General features: G+C 35.5%; 1 protein-coding gene and 1 non-coding gene across 2 annotated transcripts in view; both read left to right on the top strand.

The window, feature by feature from the left end:
• The window catches only part of ABCD3 (ATP binding cassette subfamily D member 3), an 82,385-nt gene that overhangs the window by 21,356 nt on the left and 35,440 nt on the right, over nt 1-25,589 (top strand). Inside the window, exons 2-8 of the mRNA XM_030868716.3 lie at nt 2,442-2,478; nt 8,736-8,834; nt 12,720-12,808; nt 20,407-20,476; nt 21,875-21,972; nt 22,330-22,453; nt 24,617-24,673. Coding sequence (XP_030724576.1) covers nt 2,442-2,478; nt 8,736-8,834; nt 12,720-12,808; nt 20,407-20,476; nt 21,875-21,972; nt 22,330-22,453; nt 24,617-24,673 — 574 coding nt within the window. The remainder of the gene's footprint in view (nt 1-2,441; nt 2,479-8,735; nt 8,835-12,719; nt 12,809-20,406; nt 20,477-21,874; nt 21,973-22,329; nt 22,454-24,616; nt 24,674-25,589) is intronic.
• LOC115859980 (U6 spliceosomal RNA) lies at nt 6,312-6,418 on the top strand. The gene has a single exon (XR_004042295.1). It is a non-coding gene; the product is annotated as a U6 spliceosomal RNA (small nuclear RNA).

Below are 25,589 nucleotides of genomic sequence, written 5' to 3'. Positions count from 1 at the left end.
TAGCATGTAGTAAGCAATTAGTAGACGTTTGAATGCTTCTTGACCATGTCACTTTTATAATTTACCTGTCTTTTCAGTACCACATGCACTTGATAATGTATCTTTTCTGTGTGCCTTTGTTTCATACTCTAGCAACCAAGTTGTTTTTATATATCTTATCCTGGTACTGCGATTCTCTTTTCCTCGCCTTTGCCCACGCCTGGATGTTGGGCAAGGCAATGAAAAGGATTGATGCAGGAGTGCCGTCGTATTTTGGAAAGTGTGCTGATTTATTGAGTGAGAAGAAGATAGATGAGCAGCTCCTGACTGAACATGACATTGATATTGGTATAATAGACTGGTTTAAGGTCATCATTCACATAGTCACAAAATTAGATTTAAAAATAACTTCAGTTGGTTATACCCTGAAATGTAACGAGATAACTGATATTTAGTGATTGTTCTAGGTATTATAGATACCTCGCCATTTTGTGTGCATATTGATGATATATTTCGAACGTGTTGAATACTTTTATTTTAATGGATTTAGCTCATAAATATAGTATACTGCTCTAATTTATCCTAAGTAATTTATATGTATTTATATAGCTGGTATCTTCAAAATTGAGGAAACATTAAAGAATTCTTAAAAAGAGGAATTTAGAAAGCCTTATTTATAAAAGGGGCTCATAATTAACTGTGCATGCTTGAACATATATATAAAAGGCATTCTGTGAAACAGTTTTGCGGTCTCATGGAAATTTAAAAACAGATGAACAATCCTGCAGTATAATTGAAACTAGAAACAGTAATAAACCTAAGCACTTTAAAAATGATAGCATCTACCGAATTGTATCAATAGTTGTTTGCCTTTCTAGCGTTATTCAGTGACGTGGTATCCTATTACTGAAAATGTTCAGATTGCTGTACAGATTGCTGTGGCTCAACTAGGTATTGAACATACAGGGTTGGGTAATATATGACCCCTGTAGTAGACAAGGAGATATGCTACCCAGATTCCCCTTCAAAGAAGGGCTCATTGTCCGGCTATGAGGAGTGCGGATTACCAGGTAGCCCCTTCTGCACACATCTCTAGGGTCTGCCTTACCTGCAGAGCTACCTCCCTCAAGGTCATGATCTCCCTGGAGCAGCATACATTTGCATGCTGAGCTAGAAAGAGGTTTAAAGACCTGACCATTTCATTCCATCACAGAGCACTATGATGGACAGTATTTGATTCAGGGCTTCCCACTTGGTTGGCTGAAATTTTGTTGGCCTATATCACAGTTTGAGTTCTGCCCAAACTTTCTTTCTTTGCCTTCCTTTCACAGATACTGATCTCTAATAAACATTTTGTACTCCAAACACCACCTCGCCTCTACTTTGGAGAAGCCAACCTGCAATAGCTCCTGATCTCATAGAACTAATATACTGGGAGGAAATATATGTTAAACAAGAGATTTAATACGTGATTAATGTTATATAGAAGCATAGGGTGCTATGGTAGTGTGTATAAAAAGAAGCCAAGCCTGGTTATTATATTGTTTTGGGGTGCTATTACATTGTTTTGAGTAGCGTGAACCTTGGGCATGGTACTGACTTTTCCAAGCCAGTTTTTTCTTTCCTTTTTTTTTTTTTTTAATTTATTTATTTTTGGCTGCGTTGGGTCTTTCTCTAGTTGCGGTGAGCGGGGGCTACTCTTGGTTGCGGTGCGCGGCCTTCTCATTGCGGTGGCTTCTCTTGTTGCGGAGCACGGGCTCTAGGCATGTGGGCTTCAGTAATTGTGGTGAGTGGGCTCAGTAGTTGTAGTGAGCGGGCTCTAGAGTGCAGGATCACGGGCTTAGTTGCTCCGCGGCATGTGGGATCTTCCCAGACCAGGGCTCGAACCCGTGTCCCTTGCATTGACAGGCGGATTCTTAACCACTGTGCTGCCAGTGAAGTCCCCCAAGCCAGTTTTTTCATTTGTAACATGGAAATGACACATGGTCTCCCATCCTTTAGGCAGCTAACCTGGGATTGCTCACATGGCTGGGAAAAGATTCCAAGCAGCAAGAGAGTGAGCCCAATGCACAAACATTTTTCAAGGCCTTCCTTGTGTCAATTTGCTAATATCTTGGCCAAGCCTTGATTCAAGGATGGAAAAACAGACTCTGCATCTCCATGAGAGAATTTGTAAAATAAGTGTAATTGTGTGTGTATGAAAAAAATTACAACGTAATGCCTGATATATTATAGTAGTAGTTAACATTTATTGAGCACTCTTTGTGATTTATACTTAGTAAGAAGACTGTGGATTATACAGTTGGACTATTGTATTTAATATATTCTATCTCAGTATGAAATATAAAAGAAGAAATTCATTTGGAGAATTTGGTATATTCTTTTGATATCTTAAAATAATATTTTATGATGGGAACAGTTGCAAATAAAGCTGTCTTGCTCTTTTTTCTTTTTCTCTGCAGTAAGAAAAATGGAGAACCACCATTACGGAACAATGAGGTAAAATTTATGTTGTCTACTCTTCGGGATTTCGTGCATTTATTTCATTTGTTTCATTATATATTTTTGAATTAGGATAAAATCACAGAATTTAAGAATTAGAAGGGAACTTAAATATCATCTCTAATCCACTACATATTATAGGAATTCTTCCTAAAATAGGAATCCTTGGTAGGTGACTTTTCGTATTTACTTGAATCTGTTCATTTGTTGGAAAGTACTACCTAGGAGATAGCCATAACTGTATTAGTTCAAGTCCATGATGGAATTAATCTTCCCTCTCTAAGCCTCTATTTTGTCATTTGTAGAAACACAGGACAAGTTTACTCTATTTTCTCTTAATAGACTCTCATATTGTTTGAAGATGGTTGTATTTCCTGAATCTTTTTCCCCCGCTAAGCAATCCTCATTCCTTCAAGTGTTTCTCAGGTGACATGGTTTCTAATTGTTCTTCAATTATGTATACATTCCTCTGGATCTATACTAGTTAGTTCCTCTAGACATTATGTTTAGGATAGAATGTAGTCTGTGGTCTATAGAATGTAGTCTAATGTAGACGTGGTCTGACTAGCGTGGAATGCATCAGCACTACTACATTTCTTGATATGAACATCATGTTGCTAAAATTCAGCCTAAAGTTGCTTTTACTTCTTTAGCCATTACTTCTGTTTATATTAAGTGGAGTTTGTGATAAATTGTAAGCCTTCAGGTGTCTTTCTGATGAACAGCTCTTTTGACACACGTCTGTATTCATCAGTTGATTTCTTTATTTCTTTTTTTAATGACAATTTTATTGAGATGTAATTCATATACCATAAAATCCATCTATTTAAGTGTACAATTCAGTGGTTTTAGTATGTTCACAGAGTTGTACAGCCATCACCACTAATTTTAGAAAATTTTCAATTCCCCAGAAGGAAATTCCATACACATTAGCAGTCATTCCTCATTACCCTCTCCTCCTGGCCCTTGGTAACCACTGATCTACTTTCTGTCTCTATTGATTTGCCTATTTTGGACATTTCATATAAATAGAATCATGTAATATGTGGCCTTTTGTGACTGGCTTCTTTCACTTAACATGATGTTTTCAAGGTTCATATGTATTGTTGAATGTATCAGTATTTCATTCTTTTTTATTGCTGAATAGTATTTCATTGTTTAGATATACCACATGTATTTATCCATCAGTTGAGGGAAATTTAAGTGGTTTCCCCCTTTTGGTCATTATGAATAATGCTGCTATGAACATTCATGTACAAGTTTTTGTGTGGACATATGTTTTCATTTCTCTTGGGTATATACTTAGGAGTAGAATTGCTAGGTCATATGGTAACTCAGTTGTTTCCCTGTAAATGTCAGCCTATAGGGTCTATACTATTAGTCTATTCTATAATGTCTATTCTGTTACTGTAATTTTCTTTTTTTTCTTTTTGGCCACACTGCACAGCTTGCGGGATCTCAGTTCCCTGACCAGGGATTGAACCCGGGCCATGGCAGTGAAAGCCTGGAATCCTAACCACTAGGCCACCAGGGAACTCCCTAGTATAATTCTGAATATAATTCTAACATCTAGTGTGTTAAGTGGAAGGTATTATCTACAAATTTAATTTGTCTTCTCTATCTTCCTCACAATTGCTGATAGTATTGACTAGGTTAGGACCAGAAAATTCCTCTGTGCCATCTCTTAATCTTTGTTTTTTTGGTTATGGTTTATTCAGCTGTGACTATATCCAGCTGCAGAAAAATCTGGTCTTTATTTCTCCATTAAGGCCACAATAGTTTTATAAGAAACATCAAATTCCTTGATTAATTTGTTAATTCATTTATTAAGTCAGCCTGTCAAAAAATATTGATTGAGCCCCTCATATATGCCTGGCATTGTTCTTGGTTCTGCGTGTATAGCAGTTAACAAAAGTTCCTACCCTCATGGAGCTTAATGTTGTGCATGTCAGCTAATATACTAGCACAGTATCCTTAACAAAGAAGGAAATTAGAAGGCTTTGACATGACTTCTTCCTAGTAAACTTCTGCTGGCTTCTAGGGATTAGCGTCTCTTAGGTCTTCCTAAACCCTCAATATTAATGTCTATTCTCTGAATATCCTGGAGATGGACATCAAAATTGCTGTTCTCCAGTTTCCATAATCTTTGAAAAATGGGACAAGATATGCTTATCTCCAGTCATTTGGCAAATTTCCATCTTCATAATCTCTTATATCTAAATTATACCTGAGTAATCAAACCTTAGTTATCTTAGTTATAGCTACTATTTGTATACCACCGTATCTGAAAGTTCTAGGACATCAGTGAAACTATCCAGTACAGCAGTATTCATTCACTCATATTTTAATTCTTCCTATTTTTTTGTACATTTAAAAATATATATACTTGTTTGCTAGTCATATAGTGTAAGCAAAATAAATTTAGTTTAGATCAAATGGTTGGCCAAAAAAAAGGTTTAAGGCAGTGTACATCCTGATACCACATTTGTGAAATGTATAGGAAGTGCACACACAGACATATGCTGAAATGAAATTTGTAAGAGATGTGCCACATATTAACAGTTGATGTCTCTCAGTGGTAGCTATAGGCTCCTTATTTTTGCTCATCAGAATTTTCTAATTTTACGACAGTGAATGTGTGTCACTTATGAGGGGACGCAATTGAAAAGAACTTTTTATTGAAATTTTTTATAATCTTTGGTGGGATGGGTTGAGGTGAGACAAGTTTCATAAGACATGAGATTTAAGGAGAAAAAAATTTAGATAGAGAATAGTATAAAGAGATAGTTGACTTGTTTTAAAATATTTATTCTTTTTGATGTAATACACAGGGTATAAAATTCAAAATATACAAAGGTAGCACTGTGCTGGGTTTGGTCTTCAGCATTCCCATGCATATTTTTATACTTTTGGGGTGTGCGTATATCTCCATAAACAATATAGGTAGAATTATTTTGCTTATTGAAAAATTTTATAAGTTGAATCATTGTACTATCGTTCTCCTTTTTTTTCAGCATAATGTTTTTTTAAGATCCATTTATATTGATAGCTATAGATCTAGTTAACTAACCACTCTATAGTATTCTCTTGTATGAATATGAGCTGCTTCCTTTTTTACAGTTGTGTAGAATCTTCATTGCATAAATTTACCATGATTTATGTAATATCTCATAATTGATGTACATTTAGGTTTTTAATTTTATAGTATTATAAAACAATGTGCAAGTTTTTTCATTTATGTGTTTAAGCATATGTTCAGGAATATCTCTAGGATAAGTTTCTAAAAGTAAATTTGCTGGGTTTTACATTTTGCAATGAGTGTACATTTTATATTGTGATAGATGCAACATAATAGTTATGTTGATTTATACTTCGTCTAACAATATACAGAAATGCTTACACTTTTGTCAGCACCACATGACCTTTTATTTGCTATTTCAAACATCTGTCTTTTCTGGTCAGTTCTGGTTCATGTCACCTTTCTAAGTTGATTGACACATCAATAGGAACTTCTCGTTGCCCTTTGACCTTGTTGCCTCCTGAATGTTAGGTACATTTTTTTTTTTCTGACTGCATTATTACTTTAGCTTCTTAAATGGTCTTTAATGGTTGTTTTATTTTCTATGATTTGCATGTTAGATTTATATCATAAAAGTATTTTTTATATTTTTAAAAAATTACTGGGAAGTTTAAAGGTGGGGAAAGTCAATTGTGGTTAAAATGAATTCTTAGGAGAAGCTAGTAGTGTTTATGAGATGTACTGTCTCTGTAAGTATTTGCATTTAGATTGGTTTCAGGTATGACTTTTATTATGTATCAAGAATGGTACAGTGCTCGCTTCGGCAGCACATATACTAAAATTGGAATGATACAGAGAAGATTAGCATGGCCCCTGCTCAAGGATGACACGCAGATTCGTGAAGCGTTCCATGTTTTTTTTTTAAAAAAGAATAGTACAGCATCTTGATTATTTCTTCACCCTGAGTCAGCCCTCCAGCCCAGATGTTTGGTGTTTCCTGACTTTAGGAAGTATATCGTTCCCTTTATGGATTCAAATGTAATGAAAATAATAAAGTCAGCTTTCAGACAGCTTAAGAAATAGGAGCAGTGACAACAGGGACAGAAGAAAAAGAGGAGGAGGAATTAATACCAGGTAAACTGCTAATTATATACGACGTGCTTCATTGTTACTTTCTTATAACTTTTTTTTAAACCTTCCTCATTGTTTGCCCTAGATCATTTCTTGAGAACAGCTGGAAATAGTTATCCTCTGTTTAAGTCAGAAGGTGGCCGTTTCACTTTGGAATTATTCTGTCTAAGGCTCAAGCTAGGGATGGAGAAGGTACTGACTACAGGTGGGATGAAGTGAGGTAGGGAGGCAGTGACAGGAGGAAAACGAGAGTAGAAGTCTAACTTTCTTTAAAGGTAGTTGATGTACATTGCTTTCTCTTTATTCTTTTCTTCCTATACTTTCTCAGTTTGGGGAGGTGAAAGGGGATATTTAGGTTGAAGTTGTAAGGTTTGGCTTGGGGAGAATAGGCTAGCTAGAGTAAATAGACTGTGAGTAGGGCATTTTGTGTTTTGTTCACTGGTGTGTCCCCATGGTTTAGAACAGTGCCTTGGGCCAAGTAAATATTGAATGAATGAATACATACATGTGTGAATGAAGTAGACTGGGCCTGTGACTCAGTGGGATGGGGTTTACAACCTTTGTACGGTTTGAAAGACCTGAACTCTGTTCCAGCAGTTACACGGTAGGTTGGTTCTTATCCAGTTCTTTCTGTCTTAGTCTTTCTGATCTAACTCTACATACCCAGTGCCTTCATCTCTTGTCTACAGTTCTGTACGACATGCAGTGTCTGTTTATTAGGATTACATATATAAAGCCCTTAGCACAGTGTGTGACATATGGATGGTAGCTTATTATTCTAATTCAGTACACAAAGAACTCATTTAAGGTTTATCAAGTTAGATATTAATTTAATTACAGCATATTTACAGCAAAGTTTGTCTAACAAATAGAATTTACTATACCATGGGTATTTGTTTATCAAGAGCGTAGTAGTTAATACATAAGTGAGCTGTGATTATAGGAGTTGGGGAAAGGAGCTCAATTGGGGATGGGGTCCTTCTGGAGAGTCTTGCCTATTCAGAAGTTTCTTCTGCCTGTTCTTCCAGACAGCCCAAGGGTAATGAAGTAAATAACGTCCACTATACCCAGTTCGTGTCACTCTTTCCTTATCCTTGCAAATGGTTTTATAGCTCTATTTTCTTGGACCAGTGAAAATGAAGAAATATCTGAGGGTAATAAAATGATTTACTGCTCTTAATTATCGTCAGTGGTTTCCCTCTACACTGACAGTAAACTCTAAATCCTTCTATGGCTTCAGGGCTCTGTTTTTTATAGGTCCTGCCCATCTCTTCAGCGTCTCTCCTTTTGTCCCCTCTGCTCTAGCAGCACTGTCGTCTTGCTCTTCAGTGTGCATACCAATTTTATTCCTGAACTGGGTTTTGTGCTTGGTATTCCCTGTGCTTTACTACCCTCCCCCAAAGAGACCTTTCTTCTTATAGTTTTCTGGATCATTCTTTTTCTCTTGACCCTGCCTAGTCTATCTGTAACAGTTTATTTATTGGTTTATTTTTATCTGGGTTTCCCCTGCTAGAATGTGAACTGTATGAGTGAGGGAACCTTGTCTGTCTTTGAATTGGTAAGGAAGAGTGCATATTAGAAATGTTAAATGATAAATCTAGGAATCCAAAAGTTTCCTGTAATTGATAGCAGGAAAACTCCTGTTCAGGATTTTTTAAAAATTCTGTTGTTAATAAGGAAGTGGATGATGAACAAACAGTAATGAGATGGATAATGGCCATTTCTTAGCTGTCCTCTGACCTCATCTTCTACTACTTTCTCTTGCTCACAGCTCCAGCCAGATTGGCCGTTTTGTTATTAAACGAGCTTTTACCTTGGTATTTGGCATTTGCTGTTTCTTCTGTTTGCAGTGTTCTTTTTCCAGATATTTCTGCAACTTCACTTCTGAAAGGAAGTTCTCACTTCCTTATTCAGTTTTTGGTAACATCTTAGTTTCTTGAAAGCATGTTTGAATATGAAGAGCAGTACAAGACTATGTTCTTCAAATGCAGTATCCATCTTAGTAGTTGTTTATGTTGCCTTAGATGAAACATGGTTCTTTAATCTAATTTGTTATAACTATTTTAAGAGCTTTCTTTCTTTCTTTTTTTTTTAATGTATGTAGAAAGAGGGGAAAAAAGAACGAGCTGTGGTGGACAAGGTGTTTTTTTCAAGGCTCACACGAATTCTGAAAATCATGGTCCCTAGAACATTTTGTAAAGAGGTAAGTCTTATGAAACGATAATATTAAGTGTTCAACTTTAAAGCTTATGTGAGATCAGAACGATAGAATTATAAAGCCTTTGTTCTACTGCAGGTCAAGTGTCTCCTCTGTAGGTAATGAAGACTAAATTTTTGTCTAAGTCATTGCCTGTCATGCAAGTACCCTTGTTGTTCAGCGCCAGTTTTTAAATGATTTTCTCTTGTTTATGAAATACTATATTTTATGTGAAATACTAGAGTACTTCAGTACAGCCAGCCTAAATGGTGTTGCTTTATTATAATATAATGCAAACGAGATTAAATTTAGAAAGACCTTTTTATTACATTAAGATGTTAACAAGTAGCATTGATATGGAATACGTTTGAGAGTTGCTTCTTCATATTTGATTAAATATGTTTTTAAGATACCTGAATTCTTCAAGTATTTTCAGGAAGTGAACTGGTTGTAAGAATAAAGTTTTGTTATTCTTTCATTTACTCTTTTGTCAAGATTATCTTTGTCATGATTTATTAAGTATTTTAATGATTAAAAAATAACATAATGCTGTGTTCTCCATCTTTAATTACCTTAATATTCTCCTTTTGTACAACTAGAAATATTATCACTGTTGACTCTTTCTCCTCCCCATACCTACCTCTCATCCTTTCAGTCACAGATACAGATCCTTTCAGTATCTGCTAATTTTTCTTTCTAAATATTCTTACCTAGATATTACAGTGTTCTTTAATTAGTCTCATTTCAAAGAATCTCTCCTTTTTATTTATTTATTTATTTATTTATTTTGCGGTACGCGGGCCTCTCACTGTTGTGGCCTCTCCCGTTGCGGAGCACAGGGTCCAGATGCGCAGGCTCAGCGGCCATGGCTCACGGGCCCAGCCGCTCCGTGGCATGTGGGATCTTCCCGGACTGGGGCTCGAACCCGTGTCCCCTGCATCGGCAGGCGGACTCTCAACCACTGCGCCACCAGGGAAGCCCGAATCTCTCCTTTTTAAATCTTTTCTGTCAAGTTTGTCTTCTTCAAACATAATTGTTTCCCACCGTTCAAATTTTAAAAAGCATTAGGCTTGTAATCTGTTGATAGCAGGAAAAGGATAAGACATTCCAAAAGCACTATAATTCTCAAAGGAAAGGCACATTCCTCCATCACACTGGACTTGCTCTCCTTCCCCTCACTTCAGCGTCATGTCTTGTTGACTCTGCCCTTAAAAGAAACTCTAAAAAATAATTTAATAACATTTGGTTTTTTTCTAATTAGATAGAGATCCTATGTGTTTCTTGAAAAAAAATTGGAAAATGCACTTTTTAAATCTGCTTCGTCCCTTATATTTTAAATGTTTTTTCCAAGCATCCTTGAGTTTCTCTTCGATTAGTCCCTTACTTTCCATTTGTACTGTTCTCACTTGCTTGGATTATTATAATCTCTTCTCCTTTTCTAACTAGTCTTCTTTCTGAAACCCGAATAAGAACACTTGGCTTTTTTTCTCCTGTAGGGTAAATCACAACGTGACTTTGCCCTTCCTTTGCATACCATCTACTTGGAAGGTCCTTTGCTGTTTTGTAGCCAGGCCTTGTGCCCTCGTACTTTCATGACACCATGTTTGTGACAACACCCCCAACAAAAACAAATAACGTTTAAAAACAGCTTAATGCTCTTTATCTTCTTTGTGAAGGCGTCCCGTGACTCTCTGGATATAATTCATTGTTTTCTCATTCTACAATCTACCTGACTTTGAAGAATCTTTATTTAAAGTACAAGCTTCTTCTCTGGAAAGATTTTTGTATTACCACCCCCCCCTTACCAGTTAACAGCTTAATGTTCATTTAACCTTTTAGCAGAGGTTTGCTGAATATGAAATGAATGTGAGACATTGAATAGATCTCTGGGAGTTAATAAGAAGGTAGATGGGCCTAACTTGGCCAACCTCCCAGTTCTGTCAAGGTGCATCCATGCCACAGAGCCATTTTACGAACCATCTTTGAGGGATATAAAAATACGGGCTTAACCCCAGTTCAAGAAAGTGAAATAAACTCCAGTAGAAATCACAGATAATTGGAGGTAGAGATAGAGAGATTAATTTAATCAATTTATGAAATAAAAATGCTGCATATGAACATATAGAAGTTCGTCTGTATCATAAGGTGAGGGACTGCCTAAATCAAGCCTATCTTTAGTTTCTGACATATTCTATGAACCCAGTAATGGAATTATGGTGATTCTGAGGACAGCCTTTGCATCAAAAAGGCATTTCAGGACTGTCAGTAATCAAAGTTCGGCAGATTTTGCTAAATGAGACAATAAACTTGATACTTACTTAAAGAAAAAATTAAGCAAAGTATATAAAATAAAGGAAAAAATAAACTGTCTTTGTCTAATGTTACCTTTATTCCTCAAATGATTAATTTAGGATTGAGGCTGTACTTAAGGTCTGAATTAAAAGTTAGCATTACCGTTAAAGTGTCATCTACAGATAGGATTTATTAAAATCAGTAGGTTCTTCTGTTCTCAGTTTAATACTTAACTTCGAGATGGTGGGAGAGGGTAGGAAGATGGTATCTTCCTTGCTGGACAGCTCTGGCAAACGTTGGGGGAGCAGCTGTCACAACTCAGTCGTGTAGACTTTCTTTGACATTGTCTTCTTTCTTATGGATTCATTTATTACTTCCATGTTTATTACTCCCTGCCTTGTCTTTCACTTAAGGGCTGTATTTTCAGAACCTTCACCTTTTTTAAAAAACAAGATTTGTTTTGCAAAAATTACAAAAGTCATAGATGCATTTGCCTCTCAATTCCATAGCTTTGAAATCAAACACCTTATCCAACAAACATTGCCCCTGCCACACACCCTCTTCTCTGACTTTAGCTTCTATGCTGCTGTCATATTTTTCCCATTTAGAAAGTTTAAGGTCACCTTTGAATGGGTGTGTGTTGCAGTTGGAGGCTGGAGGGTAGATTTTCATCCCACACAAAGACAATTGACTCCAAGCCAGCCACTCAGCCTCTCATCTCTCCCCCACAATGATCCATCTTGCCCAGCATTGCTTAAGTAATGCTCTGTAAACAACACTTTTTAATATTTTGTTCTGCCTAAAAGCTTGCAGTAGTTTTATAAGATCTGCTGGATGTGCAATACTGTAATTCATATGGTTTTAATCTATTTTTTATTTTCCATTAAATCTTTCATCTTTTTTTTTTTTACTCATAATCCTCATTTTCTCCTTTGTTTTACTTGGGTTATTTAATGTATTTCTAATGTCATAAGCCTTTTTTGCTACCTCAGACCTTTCGATCCTGCCACGTATCACATTGAAGTGATGCAAATATACTTACCTACACTGGTCTGTTTTCTTACATTTTATGTGTAAATCTTGCCTTAATAACTAAATTGAAAGCCCTGCAATGGCAGGGGCACTATTAAGAGATTTTTCTAACAAACTGAACCAAATTTATTCTACTTAAGCAAAATTTTAGGCTTCAGTATTTGTTCTTAACTGTGTATTGGTAGTTGTCATTTTTCTTTATTAGAGTTGTATATTAAAAACATAGGACAATCACAATACACTGTGATTTAGGTAGTCTAACTTATACTGCTGGTTTCTGTCATTGACTAATTATATGAAGGCAAGTCATTTGACCTGCCTGGGATTACTTTTGAATCTGGATGAAAAATTAGATTAAATGATCTATAAGGCCTTTTCCATTTACATTATATTTTAAACTTCTTTCAAAATTATATTTAAAAATAACCTGTAGGTAAAATGTCAGCCAACTACATTAAAGCTAGAATAAAGCTTTGAATTTAGAAACCAAAAATCTTTACCAAAGTAATGTTTCTTTTAACTTTCTAAAATGCATTTAATTAATTTACTATACCTGGTTTATTTTAGACAGGTTACTTGATACTTATTGCTGTTATGCTGGTGTCTCGAACATATTGTGATGTTTGGATGATTCAGAACGGGACACTCATTGAAAGGTACTTTTCATCTTCCTCCTGTATGTATGAAATACTGATTTGTGTCATATTTAAGTGTTATTTTAAGCAAGGAATAGATTCTAAGTTAGGTATAAATACTTAAGTCAAATTATGTCTTTGTTCATTTACTTAGTAGATATTTATTGTCTCCCTTGTGCCACAGGCAGTGATAGGGATGTACCCATGAGTGAACAGGAGAGACCCTGTACCAAGCCCTGCAGAGCTGGCCGTTTATAGAGGGTCAGAGACAAGTAAACAGAAAATTATGGGACTTCCCTGGCGGTCCAGTGGTTAAGACTCCACGCTTCCAATGTAGGGGGCACAGGTCCAATCCCTAGTTGGGGAACTAAGATATCGCATGCCCCTGGGGCACGGCCAAAAAGAAAGAAAGAAAGAAAGAAAATTAATATGCAGTATAATAAATGCTGTAGTGGGAACTTAAAAAGTCACCAAGCTGGATGTCTGAAATTAATGAGATAATTTGAGGAAAATATCAAAGCATTTCAGGGAATCATGTTGAGAATGTTTATTAAACAGAAAAAAATTCTTAGACATTTTCTTCAGTTTCTGAAGTTAGTGCTTTATATATTTTTTCATTATAGTCTTTGTACGTATATTAATCACTGCAATTGATGATTTGGAATTTAAAAACAAAAAAACAGTTGGGATATTAACATTTATCTGTTAATAAAGGTATTAACAAAGGTATTGGTATCCTCATGATACCAATTTGAATGTCAGTAAAAAATTTTTTCTTGGAATTTTGTTTCCTGGCATGCAGTATGTTATCAGAAAATTTCTTAAAGTACTTAGTATAATGTAACTGTTTGAATGACGGTACTTAAAATTTTTAAATGCTCCCAAATTTTGTAAGTTTTTTTCTGACATCCTTGATTTGTGTGTGGCTTAGAGGATTTGTAGGAGAGGCAGAATGCTTTATGCAGGTGTTTTCTGACTCATCTCTCTAGAAGGACAAAGAAGGTTATTTGCATAGGATTAAAGCCCCGACCACGTGCCTCTGAATATGTGTAAATGGTATAGACGCCAATATTCAATTCAGGGCGCCCTGAATCCTTTGGTCAGTCCCATGCCTTTTTATTTTAATCAAAGTAATATATGAAAAGCTTAAAAAGTAAAACATGAATATAGTTTAATATCAAATAGCCATACAGGACTTAATCACAAAAACATTAGTTCTGTGCCCCATTCCTCCCACCTGTAACTGTCATTCCTGGAGCCAGTTGTCTTCTGTTCTTTTTACTGTTTCATCTCTTATTTTGTCTCTGCATTTCACACTTTTTGTCTCTGTTACTTCACACAGTAACACACTTATGTTACTGTCTCTAGATTTTTCAGTCTTAGAGACTATGTGTGTATTTATTTCTCTTTTGGAAGATGAGAATTAGCTCTTTTCCACTGCTACCCATGTCTGTGCTCATTCTCTCAATGTTATATCACAGTTTTTTGTTAAATCAGAATTTATTGTTTACATGATTTTGACTTTTGTTTACAGCTGAGCCAAATGCTCTTCTTTGGTAGTTTCTTTTATATACAACTTCTTTTCCTGGCATTTATAAATTGCAGGTTTTTGTGCACATTAATTTTTTGCCTACTTCTTACTAATTCAGCTCAAGCTTATTGACAACACTATAAAATCTAAGTATTTGGGGGCTTCCCTGGTGGCGCAGTGGTTGAGAGTCCGCCTGCCAATGCAGGGGACACGGGTTCATGCCCCGGACCGGGAAGATCGCATATGCCGCGGAGCGGCTGGGCCCGTGAGCCATGGCCTCTGAGCCTGCGCGTCCGGAGCCTGTGCTCCGCAATGGGAGACGCCACAACAGTGAGAGGCCTGCGTACCGCAAAAAAAAAAAAAAAAAAAATCTCAGTATTGTAATATGTCAAACACACTAGATAACTTAACTGATTTTTATCTATTACCACCCCATACCTCTTGTTAGTTTTCTGTCTTCCGGCTCTCATTAGGATTGATTGTGCTTTAGCTTCACTAAATAGCAGTCATGTTTGAATTTACTTTTATCATGATCTTAGGAATTTTTTTCATCTTTCTTTCCTGCATTAAATAACTCCTATGTTCTGGATCTTTTGTTTTCCTCTTCCTCAGTTTACTTTCTCATTTTGGCAGATGCAGTCTTTCTGAGAAAAGGTTACGAGGGAAGTAAAATTTTGAGACCTTGTGGGTCTGATAAAGTCTTTTACTCTCACACTTGATAATTTAGCTGTATTTATTCATTCTAAATTGGAAATCACTTTTTTTCAGAATTTGGAAAGCATCATCCTGTTGTCTTCTATAGGGCTCTGTGGTTCTCAACCTTGGCTGCAGTATAATTAGAATCATCTGGGGAATTTGGAGACCTACTAATGCCTGGGCCCACCCCTAGAGATTCTGATTCAATCAATCATTACTTTTTGAAGCATCCCAGGTGATCCTAACCTTGATCCCAGCCAAGGTTAAAAACTACTGATCTAGCTTCCACATTTGGTGTTGAGTCCCATTCCTGTGCTGATTGCCCGCCCTTAGCAGCGGATCTTCTTTTACCTGCTTTGGAAGCTTTTATTATTTCTTTATTGTTGATGTTGTATTGCTGGTGTTATGGGAATTTCACTGAATGTTGGTGTGAATTTTTTTTTCATTCCGTGTGTTTGTGCTAGGCACTAGGTGGGCTCTTTTCAATCTAGAAACTCATTCTTCATTCTGAAGAATGAAATTTTCTTGTGTTTTTAAAAAAGTTCTTCCTCTCCAGTGTTTTCTGTACTTTTTCTGGAATCTTAGTTGAGTGTTGGACTTCCTGGACTGATCTTCTGACTATAATTTCTCTACTGTTTACATCTCTGACATTTTATATTATATTCTAGGAGATTTCTTTTAACTTTATCATCCAGTGAATTTTTATTTGTTTTAATTTTATTTCCAGGAGCTATCTTTTTGTATGAATGTTCATTTTTGTAGCAGTCATTCTTTCAAGTCTGTGACTTTCAGTGTCCTTTGTTGTTCTGATCTTTGTCATTCAGTTTAGAGTTTTCCTTAAGCAGTCACTCTTGGCTGTGTATTCATATTTAACTTGCTAGAAGACAAGTTGTGGGATTGTTGATTGTCTGGTTTCCCTGAAGGGAATTTGTAGGGGGAGTCTGGTCAGTTTTGTGTGTTTGTGCCCCAGTGAGGAATCCTCTAAGGAATTCTAAGAAGTTAAGCATGAGTGTAATTGAAGCGTTTGTTCATTGCTGCTAGCACATCAGCTTTAGCAGGATCAGTTTTGTTAAGTTCTCTTTCTATGAGCTTTGTGTACAAGTAATTTGAGTCATTTGTATGATTAATATAGAGAAGACATGTATGTCCTTTTACATGATTATAGAATTTTATATTTTTTCCTTTGATGGCTTTACTTATTATTTAAATGCCATATCTGTTAATAAAAATACAGGCTCCCCAACTGTAGTGTTATTAATTACCTGTGACAAAAATAACAGGTTACATCCACTGTGAATAACATTATATTAGATATCTGTGTACAGTCACATGATACATATAAAGAACCCTGTACAATCATGGTATAGTATAGAAGATTATCTTTTAAAGTTTTTTCCCTTTTATTCATATTTTGTGATTTCATGTTTTTGTAACCTAAAAGAATAATATTTAATTTTCTAAGCTAGGGATTTCCAACTTTAATTAAATAGGTGCTTATTTTAATTTTCTCAAAGACTGAATGCTCTAGAGAAAATCCATCACTAAGAGTATGTGGTGCATTAATTTAATTGGTAATGATGGATAAGAGGAAAGTTATTATGTAGCATGAGCCAACTTATAATTCTACTAGACTAATCAACTTGTTGGGTATTCAGCCTTAAAATTCAGTTATGAGATGTAGAAAAAAATAATAAAAACAAAAATTTTAAGAGTTTTTAAGAAACATATTATTTTGACATAATTTAAACTTGCAGAAAAGCTGCAAGAATAGTACAGGGAGCTTCCTTATACTCTTAACCCAAATTCACGATTCTGAAGCAGTCATTTTATTTGTTTGTTTGTTTATTGGCTGCATTAGGTCTTTGGTGCTGCGCGTGGGCTTTCTCTAGTTGCGGCGAGCAGGGGCTACTCTTTGTTGTGGTGCGCAGGCTTCTCATTGCGGTCGTTTCTCTTGTTGTGGAGCACAGGCTCTAGGTGTGTGGGCTTCAGTAGTTGCAGCAAGTGGGCTCAGTAGTTACAGCATGCAGGCCCTAGAGTGCATGGGCTTCAGTAGTTGCGGCACGTGGGCTCAATAGTTATAGCTCACAGGCTCTAGAGCACAGGCTCAGTAGTTGTGGCACACGAGCTTAGCTGCTCCGCAGCATGTGGCATCTTCCCGGACCAGGGATCGAACCCGTGTCCCCTGCATTGGCAGGTGGATTCTCAACCACTGCACTACCAGGGAAATCCTTGAAGCAGTCATTTAAAAATTAATTGTTGAGGACTTCCTTGACAGTCCAGTGGTTAAGACTGTGCACTTCCATTGCGGGGGGCATGAGTTCAATCCCTGGTCAGGGAAGATCCCGCATACTGTGCAGTGTGGCCTAAATAAATAAATAAATAAAGTTAATTGTTGAGTTTGGGTTTTTTTTTGAGCACGAGCCACCTCTTTTCCTTGCTTGGCCCTGCAATAAACCTTTCTCTGCTCCTCCCCCCAAAAAACAAAAACAAAAGTTAATTGTTTATTTTCTCCTGAATAAAGATTTTTGAGCTTCTGCTGTGCATGAGAGCTTTTGATATTTGGTCAAATTAAAAGTTTTAAAATATTGTGAATTCATAATATAGAACAGTTTTATTGGAAAAATTAACACATTTCTCTAACTTGCTACTAAAGGTACATTGTAAACTTTGTCTTTTCCATTTTGCCTCTTGCAAAGTATGTTTAGATTTATGTTCTTCTGCTAAAATAGAGTCACAAAGAGACTTGTTATGGTCCTTAATGTACTTAATTTTAATATCCTTTACATCTTTTAGGCTTACTTGTTAGCAGTGACTAATGACTTCGGAATGGGGCAGATTTTAATAGGGCAGACCCCTTCTTTAAGGTAGAAACTGGCAATTCTATGATATGGAAGGTAATGTTTCATATCTTGTTGCTGCTGCTGGGGAGGAAGAACTTCCCCTCTGCCCTTCTAGGTTCTTCTGGCTGGTCTAAGAATTAAATGGGCGTGAGACAGATTAACAGGAGAAAATCAAACAAAGGTTTAATAACATGTGTACATGGGAGAGACCCAGGAGAATTTAGTAACTTGCCAGAATAGCCGAAGCCCTCATGTTGAATACCATCTTCAGCTAACGACAGAGAGGATGTTGGGGGTAGGGGTTTGGGACTTCACAGGGGAGGAAGGCAATTCACATGAAGATGGAAAAGCAAATGTTTGGTAAACAAATGTTTGCTGGGCCACGTGGAGACTCTGGGACACAGCGTGGACTCTGATCTCTAGGTCCTGCCTACTTTCCCCACACATGCTTAGCCCATATGCTTTGCAGATAACTCTGGTCATAGCTCTATTCTGGGAGCAGGCCCTTTTATCTAAATTCTTTAGGCAGCTAAGGGGGAGGCAAAAAGAAAGACTTCCTGAGGCTTCTGTTTCTTAAAAATAATCAGCCTAAAGTAATCCTTATGCCAAAGAAACACGTTTTGGGGTGGCAAAGTTTGTTCCCCTATACTGCCGTATGTAATCATAAATATATCTTTTATTTTTAACCACTTGGCTATAAGTAGCATTTTAAAATTACCAAACTGTCTTAGGATTCCTGTATGTTTTAGAAGTAATGATTGCGACTACTCTAAAATTACTTTATTGATGATTATTTTTCTTTTGCAGTGGGATAATAAGCAGAAATAAAGCTTTATTCAAGAAACCATTTTTTAAATTTGTAGCTGCTACTCCAGTGGTAAACCATTGCTGAATGATGGCATGTGCTTTACCAAAGTTTGATAATCTTGTGTGTTTCACAGCTTGGGCAGCACTAAAGCACTTTGGTTTTATGTAAAGTTTGGTTCAAATAATTTTAATTTAAACCTCTAAACTTTTGTACTTAATTACTTTTCGCCTCTAATATTCTTATTGCTCACACAACATTTTTGTGTGGCTCTATTTTAACTTTTTTCTAGTTCAGCTTTAAAAAAAAATTTTTTTTAACACTTTTTAGCAGCTATGTCAAAATTGGACTATTAATTTTTCTATTGGTCTAGAGTAACATTTCCCAAAGTATGTTCTTTGGAATCTTAGCAATGATGGAGGAAATGCTAGTGCTACAAAGCCCTCTCAGAGTTTTACAATGCATATTATACATTAGAGCTTTGAGAGGGCCTTTGGTAAAGACATTTGTTAGCGTTAACTCAGGTTTTTGCAAATTTATTTGCCCATGGAACTTTTTTGCTCTAAAAGATCAGTTCATATTACTTGGCATTATTCATCTACTCCCTCATAAAAAGAAATTATTTATCAGTATGTATACGAGTCATTTTTTTGTGTAGAGTTAGGTTTGAATCATTTAGCACATTGTTTTTCAAAATATGGTTAGTTTACTTCTGGGAGTATTAACATTATCTTTGCATTAGACCACAGACATTTGGTAGTCAGAGATCCTTTACTTATAATGATATAATGGCTTTCTATCTTTTTAAAAAAGTAGTGGAACCCTTAAATAAGTTCTTAGTGGATATTTTAAAAACATAAATATTTAAAATAGATTAAAAATAGATAAAAGATCTGGTTTCATTGAAATCCCACTGCCATCTTTTTTGGTAAAATTTTCTTAGGACCACAGTCAATCTCATTCTTAGCTGTTTTAGCTTTACAATAGCAGAATTGAGTAGTTGCAACAGAGACCTTATGGCCCACAAAGCTTAAAATGGTTGCTCTTGGCCCTTTATAGTAAGAATTTGCTCATCTGTCATTAGTCTGTCTCCTTGCCATTAGTTCATACAAATGACAGGATGTTAAAATATTTAAAGGCAAACAAAGAAATAGTACTTTATCCACAGTAATCCATTCCTGGGTCTATAAAGTTGTTAATTGTTTCATCATATAAAACCCCTTTTGTGACTGCTTAAGTGTAAGCCTGCTGGGTTTTTTTTTTTTTTTTTTTTTTTGCGGTACGCGGGCCTCTCACTGTTGCGGCCTCTCCCGTTGCGGAGCACAGGCTCCGGACGCACAGGCCCAGCGGCCATGGCTCACGGGCCCAGTTGCTCCGCGGCATGTGGGATCCTCCCGGACTGGGGTACGAACCTGTGTCCTCTGCATTGGCAGGCGGACTCTCAACCACTGCGCCACCAGGGAAGCCCAAGCCTGCTGTTTAATTACCATTTTTATGAAGGAAAGAACTAGCTATCATTCTTATTTAATTTTGCCGTTTGTAGAGTGATTTCCAAGCAAGCTGTGTAAAATGACAAAATTTCAAAAGTTAATGTTTTTGTAAGAAAATGTTTTTAGCATCTTTTTTCTTATTGATTCATTTGATTCAATGAAAATTTCCAAAAATAGTTTTAGAGATTTAGAGAGGTTTTTTTAGTGTTAAATATTGCTTCTTTTGCAACTAATGCATTGCATGTGGTGGTTTGCAGTGGTATCATTGGTCGTAGCAGAAAAGATTTCAAGAAATACTTATTCAACTTCATCGCTGCCATGCCTCTCGTAAGTGTTAATTCTTTAAAGATTTTTACATAGGGAGAAAATTGCATCTTACTGAAATCTTTTAGGATTTTTACTTATTAAGTTCTTTGAAGATTTATATACTAAGTTTTTTCAAGTTTAGTTTTGTAACTTATAGTGGAGTTTTCCAGTGCGCAAACCTTTACACTAGATAGAAAAATTTAAAGGAATTATGTTTGGATCAGTTTCTTTGCATACATATGTAGGTGTATACAAGTGTAGATGATTTTTTCTTTGACCATTAGGCCAGGGTTTCTCAGATATTTAGTAACATCCCACTAGATGGAAATAGCACCCTTCCCCCAGTTGTGACAACAAAAAAAATGTCTTCAGTGTCTCCAAACATTACCAAGTGGCCTGTGGGGGGCTGAGGTGAGGTTGTGGGGCAGTGGGCTGAGAGCAGAAATCCTGGGTGAGAATCATTGCTGTAGGCCATAAACTGTTACAGTAACTCGAACCACTAATGTAATGTAATGTAATTGGAATTTATTGTCCGAATTTACTAAAAATAAACGTTAAGTGGTCCAAATCATAAGTAATTTTCTTAGCTTGGGTCTTACCTTTATTCTATTTTATCGGCACGATAAGAATTTTAGTATTGTATGTGTGGGAGTAAAAGGGAGGAGCTTGATTATAGAACTTAATTAATTAGAACATATGTCAGATTTAATAAAGCTTGAGGATAGACATACATGGAAGACCTTTTAAAATAGAAAATTGAGAAAAGCAGCATTGATGTCAATCAAAGATGGAGATTCAGCAGAAGACCAGTGTTTCCTTGAGAAAATTTTTATATAAATGTGACCTCAGAACTATGGCAGAATTAATTTTAATATAATGGTGGAAAAGAGTAGTAAAGTTGACTGCAGAAATAATCTAGAAGATGGCATTAGTTGGTATAAAACTTGTAGTAATTTTTTTAACAAATGCAAATACAGTGGGTATAGAGTTCCGTTGTCTAGGGTTGTAGTGCTGGTAGCAGGAAAGAGAAGATATACTAAGCATAAATGTCAGTACTCCTAAAGTAAGTTCTTTACACTGGATAGAAAGGTGACAGATTTGCTCTTTGGCTTGTTTATATCTCCCTCCCCCCCCAAAAAAATAAAAAAGGTAACAAGGTGCTTCTCATAATTAATAATATTAATATATTCTAAAATTAATTTCCAAGTAAAGGGTAATATAGCTAATTACATTTGATTTAGCATGTTCTCTTTGTGTCTTTGGAAATGTTTAGTAAAACAGAACTGAATTATATCAATTTGTACTATCAGTTATAAAAAATTTATAAGATTTGGAGACAAAATCAATGATAGGGAAACAAATTATAATTTAGTAAGTAGAAATGAAGCAAAACCAATAATATGTGTTTGTTTGTTTTAGATTTCTCTGGTTAATAACTTCTTGAAGTTTGGGTTAAATGAGCTCAAACTGTGCTTCCGAGTAAGACTAACTAAGTACCTCTATGAGGAGTATCTCCAGTAAGTAATAACCTATTTTTATATTTAAAATACTTAAACAATAATACTTATGATATTGAGATGTAGAAGTTTTTCTTTTTTATTTGATATGTTTTTCAAGAGGATTGCTCTTAGACCCAGAAGCATATAGAGAAAGACATCAGCTATTTGGAATCTAATCCTGGCTCTTCCATTAATTGGCCAGTGATCCTTCTCCAGACTTGCATCTGCATCTCTAAAATAAATTAGGACAATCTTTAGGGCCTCTTCCAGATCCAGATTTTTCTGTTTCTATGAATTTGCACTACATAGTATAATGTGAATTTTTTTGTTTTTAAAATCATTTGTTTTAAAGTCATCTTCTTATTGTTATTTTAGAACTTTCACGTATTATAAAATGGGAAATCTGGACAACAGAATAGCTAATCCAGACCAGCTGCTTACACAAGATGTAGAAAAGTTTTGTAACAGTGTAGTTGATCTGTATTCAAATCTTAGTAAGGTAAGTTTTTCTATTTTTATTGTTGTTAATTTGCTTATCTTTGAATCTAAGCAAATTTATATGGAATTGATTTGATGCACATAACAGCAGCATATAAGTATTTAATGCTTTTATAAGAAAATTATAGAGTTGTTATAATAGTTTTAACTACAGTTACTTAATTTTTTATATTATTGGTGTGAAGTGCTTTGGCCAAGAACTGAGAATTTAGTGTCTTATAAAGATGTTATAAGAACTTTGTAGGCTGATTTCAGTAAAACGACAGAAACTTGGATTTTTATCTCTTGACCTGTGTACTTCTGGCAGTTGTTAGAAATTCATGGTCAATTTATTTTTAGTTCCACATTCATAACCCTAGGCTAGGACATATTCTTGCCCAATTCTCTGCTTCAGTATCTCTAATAGATCATTTAAGTAATAGTCAAAAAATTTTCACAAGATATTAGTACATTTCAGTTTTTTCTAATTACTGTTTTTCCCCCCTTTCCAGAATATTGCCAAAGCTTTTGACTCTGACCTTAACTAGTTTTCTTCCTCCTGATTATGTCAGCTCTTACTTCCTCTTCTTATCTCACCACCCTTACAGTTTTTGCTGTGGTCTTCTCATTAAGCCATCTTCTTTGCCATTACCTCCTGCGTTGGCTAGCACATGTAGAGGGCATCTATAAGACTGTCTGCCCAGCATTTCCCCCGCCACTCTTCATCTTAGATGCCCCATTTCCCATCCAGTCCACATGACTGCTCTTGGTTTGTGGTCGGAGCTTGTCTCAAACTGGACCATTTGTAGTATCTTGCCTCTGACCACAATTGATCCAAATATTCCAGTCTTGAGACAAAAAACTATATACTACCAGGGGCTGGGTCACATTGTAAGAATAGGAATGCTCCCATTTCAACCATGTGGATGGAAGGAGGTTAGGCAGTTCTAAGAAAAGCGATCTGTATCCCTCTTGATAGGCCCACTGCTAGGACACCTTTTCACTTCATGCCAAACTTTGTTCTTTATTTAGCTCTCTTTAAGTCTTTACTGATCCAAACTCTAGAAACTCAGACAGCTGCAAGTTGTTCAGTAATGCAGCTGCTTTTTTCCCTCCGCCCATCACCACATTTTAGTTCGTTCTCTGTGTGTGTGTGTAGAGAGGAGGTGCTGTATATAATATTTTTCATGTAATTCTGTAGCCATTGTTGTGTATTCTTTATTACATCTTGGCACTTGAGTAAGTCCATAGCTCAGGACTTGTCACAGCTGCCGTAAAGAAAAATATTATCAAATTAATTGATTGTAGTGGTGCTATATACGACAGTATATTTAGTTTATAAAATATCTGATTGTTTGAACTCTGACTTCAATTGAGTCATTATTTTTGTCAGTAACTTAAGTGTACTTGAATTTTATATATCTAAGTATATGTCTAAATATATCTAACTTCTTGATAATTCGTAAGACAAGAAAGAAAAGGTTCATCTTAGTACAAGCCAATTAATAAACGAAGCCACCTATCCTAATATAGTCAGAAAGGAGTGGCTATGGACTTAAAGTAAATGAACACAGTTTGGGTTTCTTGAAAAACAGTTCAAAATATGTACAACTTTTGGTATGTCAGTTGAGTTGTCTCTGTGTGAGGAGCAGTACATTAATGTATTATTTTAGTTCTAGGAGCTTGAGTTTTAGGTCAGAAAATTAGATTCATAAGCTCACTCACCATATTTCAACATGTAGATGTTGTGATAAAATCAGACAACGTTAAGAGCAGAAAGAGTCTCTCATTTTTCAGGTGAAGATATATAGAAACCAGAAAAGCTGTTAGTAGATTTGGGGTTAAAACTCAGGTCATTTTATTCAGTGTCTTTATACTACATTGAGAAATTGCTAAGTAAGTAATGGCTAATTATCACAGTAGAGCTACCTTAGTTGATGGAAAGTGGTAAATACTTTTCCCAGTTGATGGTCAGTAGACATTGATCAGGCTGTCTCCATTTTGGGTTTCTTGAGAGTAAGAACTGTGTCTTGAGTTGCATACTGTTACATTATACATAGTGGGAACTCTGCATGTTGACAATTATAAATGTCGAATAGCATTTTGTATTTAACATGTTTATTGGCTATCACTCTAGGCAATCTAGTTCTTTTTAATTCTGAACGTTCTGATGTTTATTTTACAGCCATTTTTAGACATAGTTTTGTATATCTTCAAGTTAACGAGTGCAATAGGAGCTCAGGTAAGTTTACTTTTATTCTGTCTTCTAAATGGCTACAGTACTGTGCTGTGAATAGCTGGATGGTTTGTAAGAATTTTTATGTATCTCAAAGAATGTATTTTTTACAAGTGTAGGTAATAAAGTCTGGTTATAAAATAATACCGTACTAGAGATTTTTAAAGGTTTCTAATTTAGCTTTTTAATTTTGCTTAAGCCAGACACTTCGAAAATTTTTGTGGCTTTAACAACCAGAAGTGCTTAAACATTGAACATACGTGTATTTATTGTTGCAAAGTAATGTCTAAAAAGAAATTTGGAGACAGCTATTTTACTATGCAATTTGAATGTTTAAATACTTTTAGAGTGGCCATAACAGTTTCAAGAATATTTTATAATAATATAAATGGTTGACTATCCTATGAGCCTTATTAGGTGTCTCTCTGACATTTGTGTTAATAAGAATGACCTTTATATTCTGAGTATTCTCGTTGAAGTCTAACTTTACTCATTTAATATGTAGTATTATTGTTATATATTTATAACAGTCATATAATAGTGTGGTTGTTTTATGTGTATATGTACATGTGTATGTATATACTTTCTGTAGTTGATTAATAAATAATTTATGTAGTGATTTTTGTTCTGTTCCAAAACATTGGGGAAAGCAGTTTTTTATTTTAATTTTCTTGTCTATCTTCCTAACCTTTTGATATCTCGTAAGCCAGGTTTAATCATTCTTAAAACTTGTTTTTACTGTAAACAAGTGAATAGGCTTAAGGCCTCTTACCGATATATTGTAATATTTTGATGGTACTTATTACATGTTTATAATACTTAAGTATTATATTTATATTTAAATATATCTCCATGTGTTCTTATTTTCTGATTTTGTATTTCTTAGGTAGAAACTATGTTTTAGTTATCTCTTTTGCCCATA

The sequence above is a fragment of the Globicephala melas genome, chromosome 1, assembly GCF_963455315.2.
Source record: "Globicephala melas chromosome 1, mGloMel1.2, whole genome shotgun sequence".
NCBI lineage: Eukaryota > Metazoa > Chordata > Mammalia > Artiodactyla > Delphinidae > Globicephala > Globicephala melas.
Note: the sequence above shows the minus strand (reverse complement) of the source record. Positions and strands in the feature narration are given on the sequence as shown.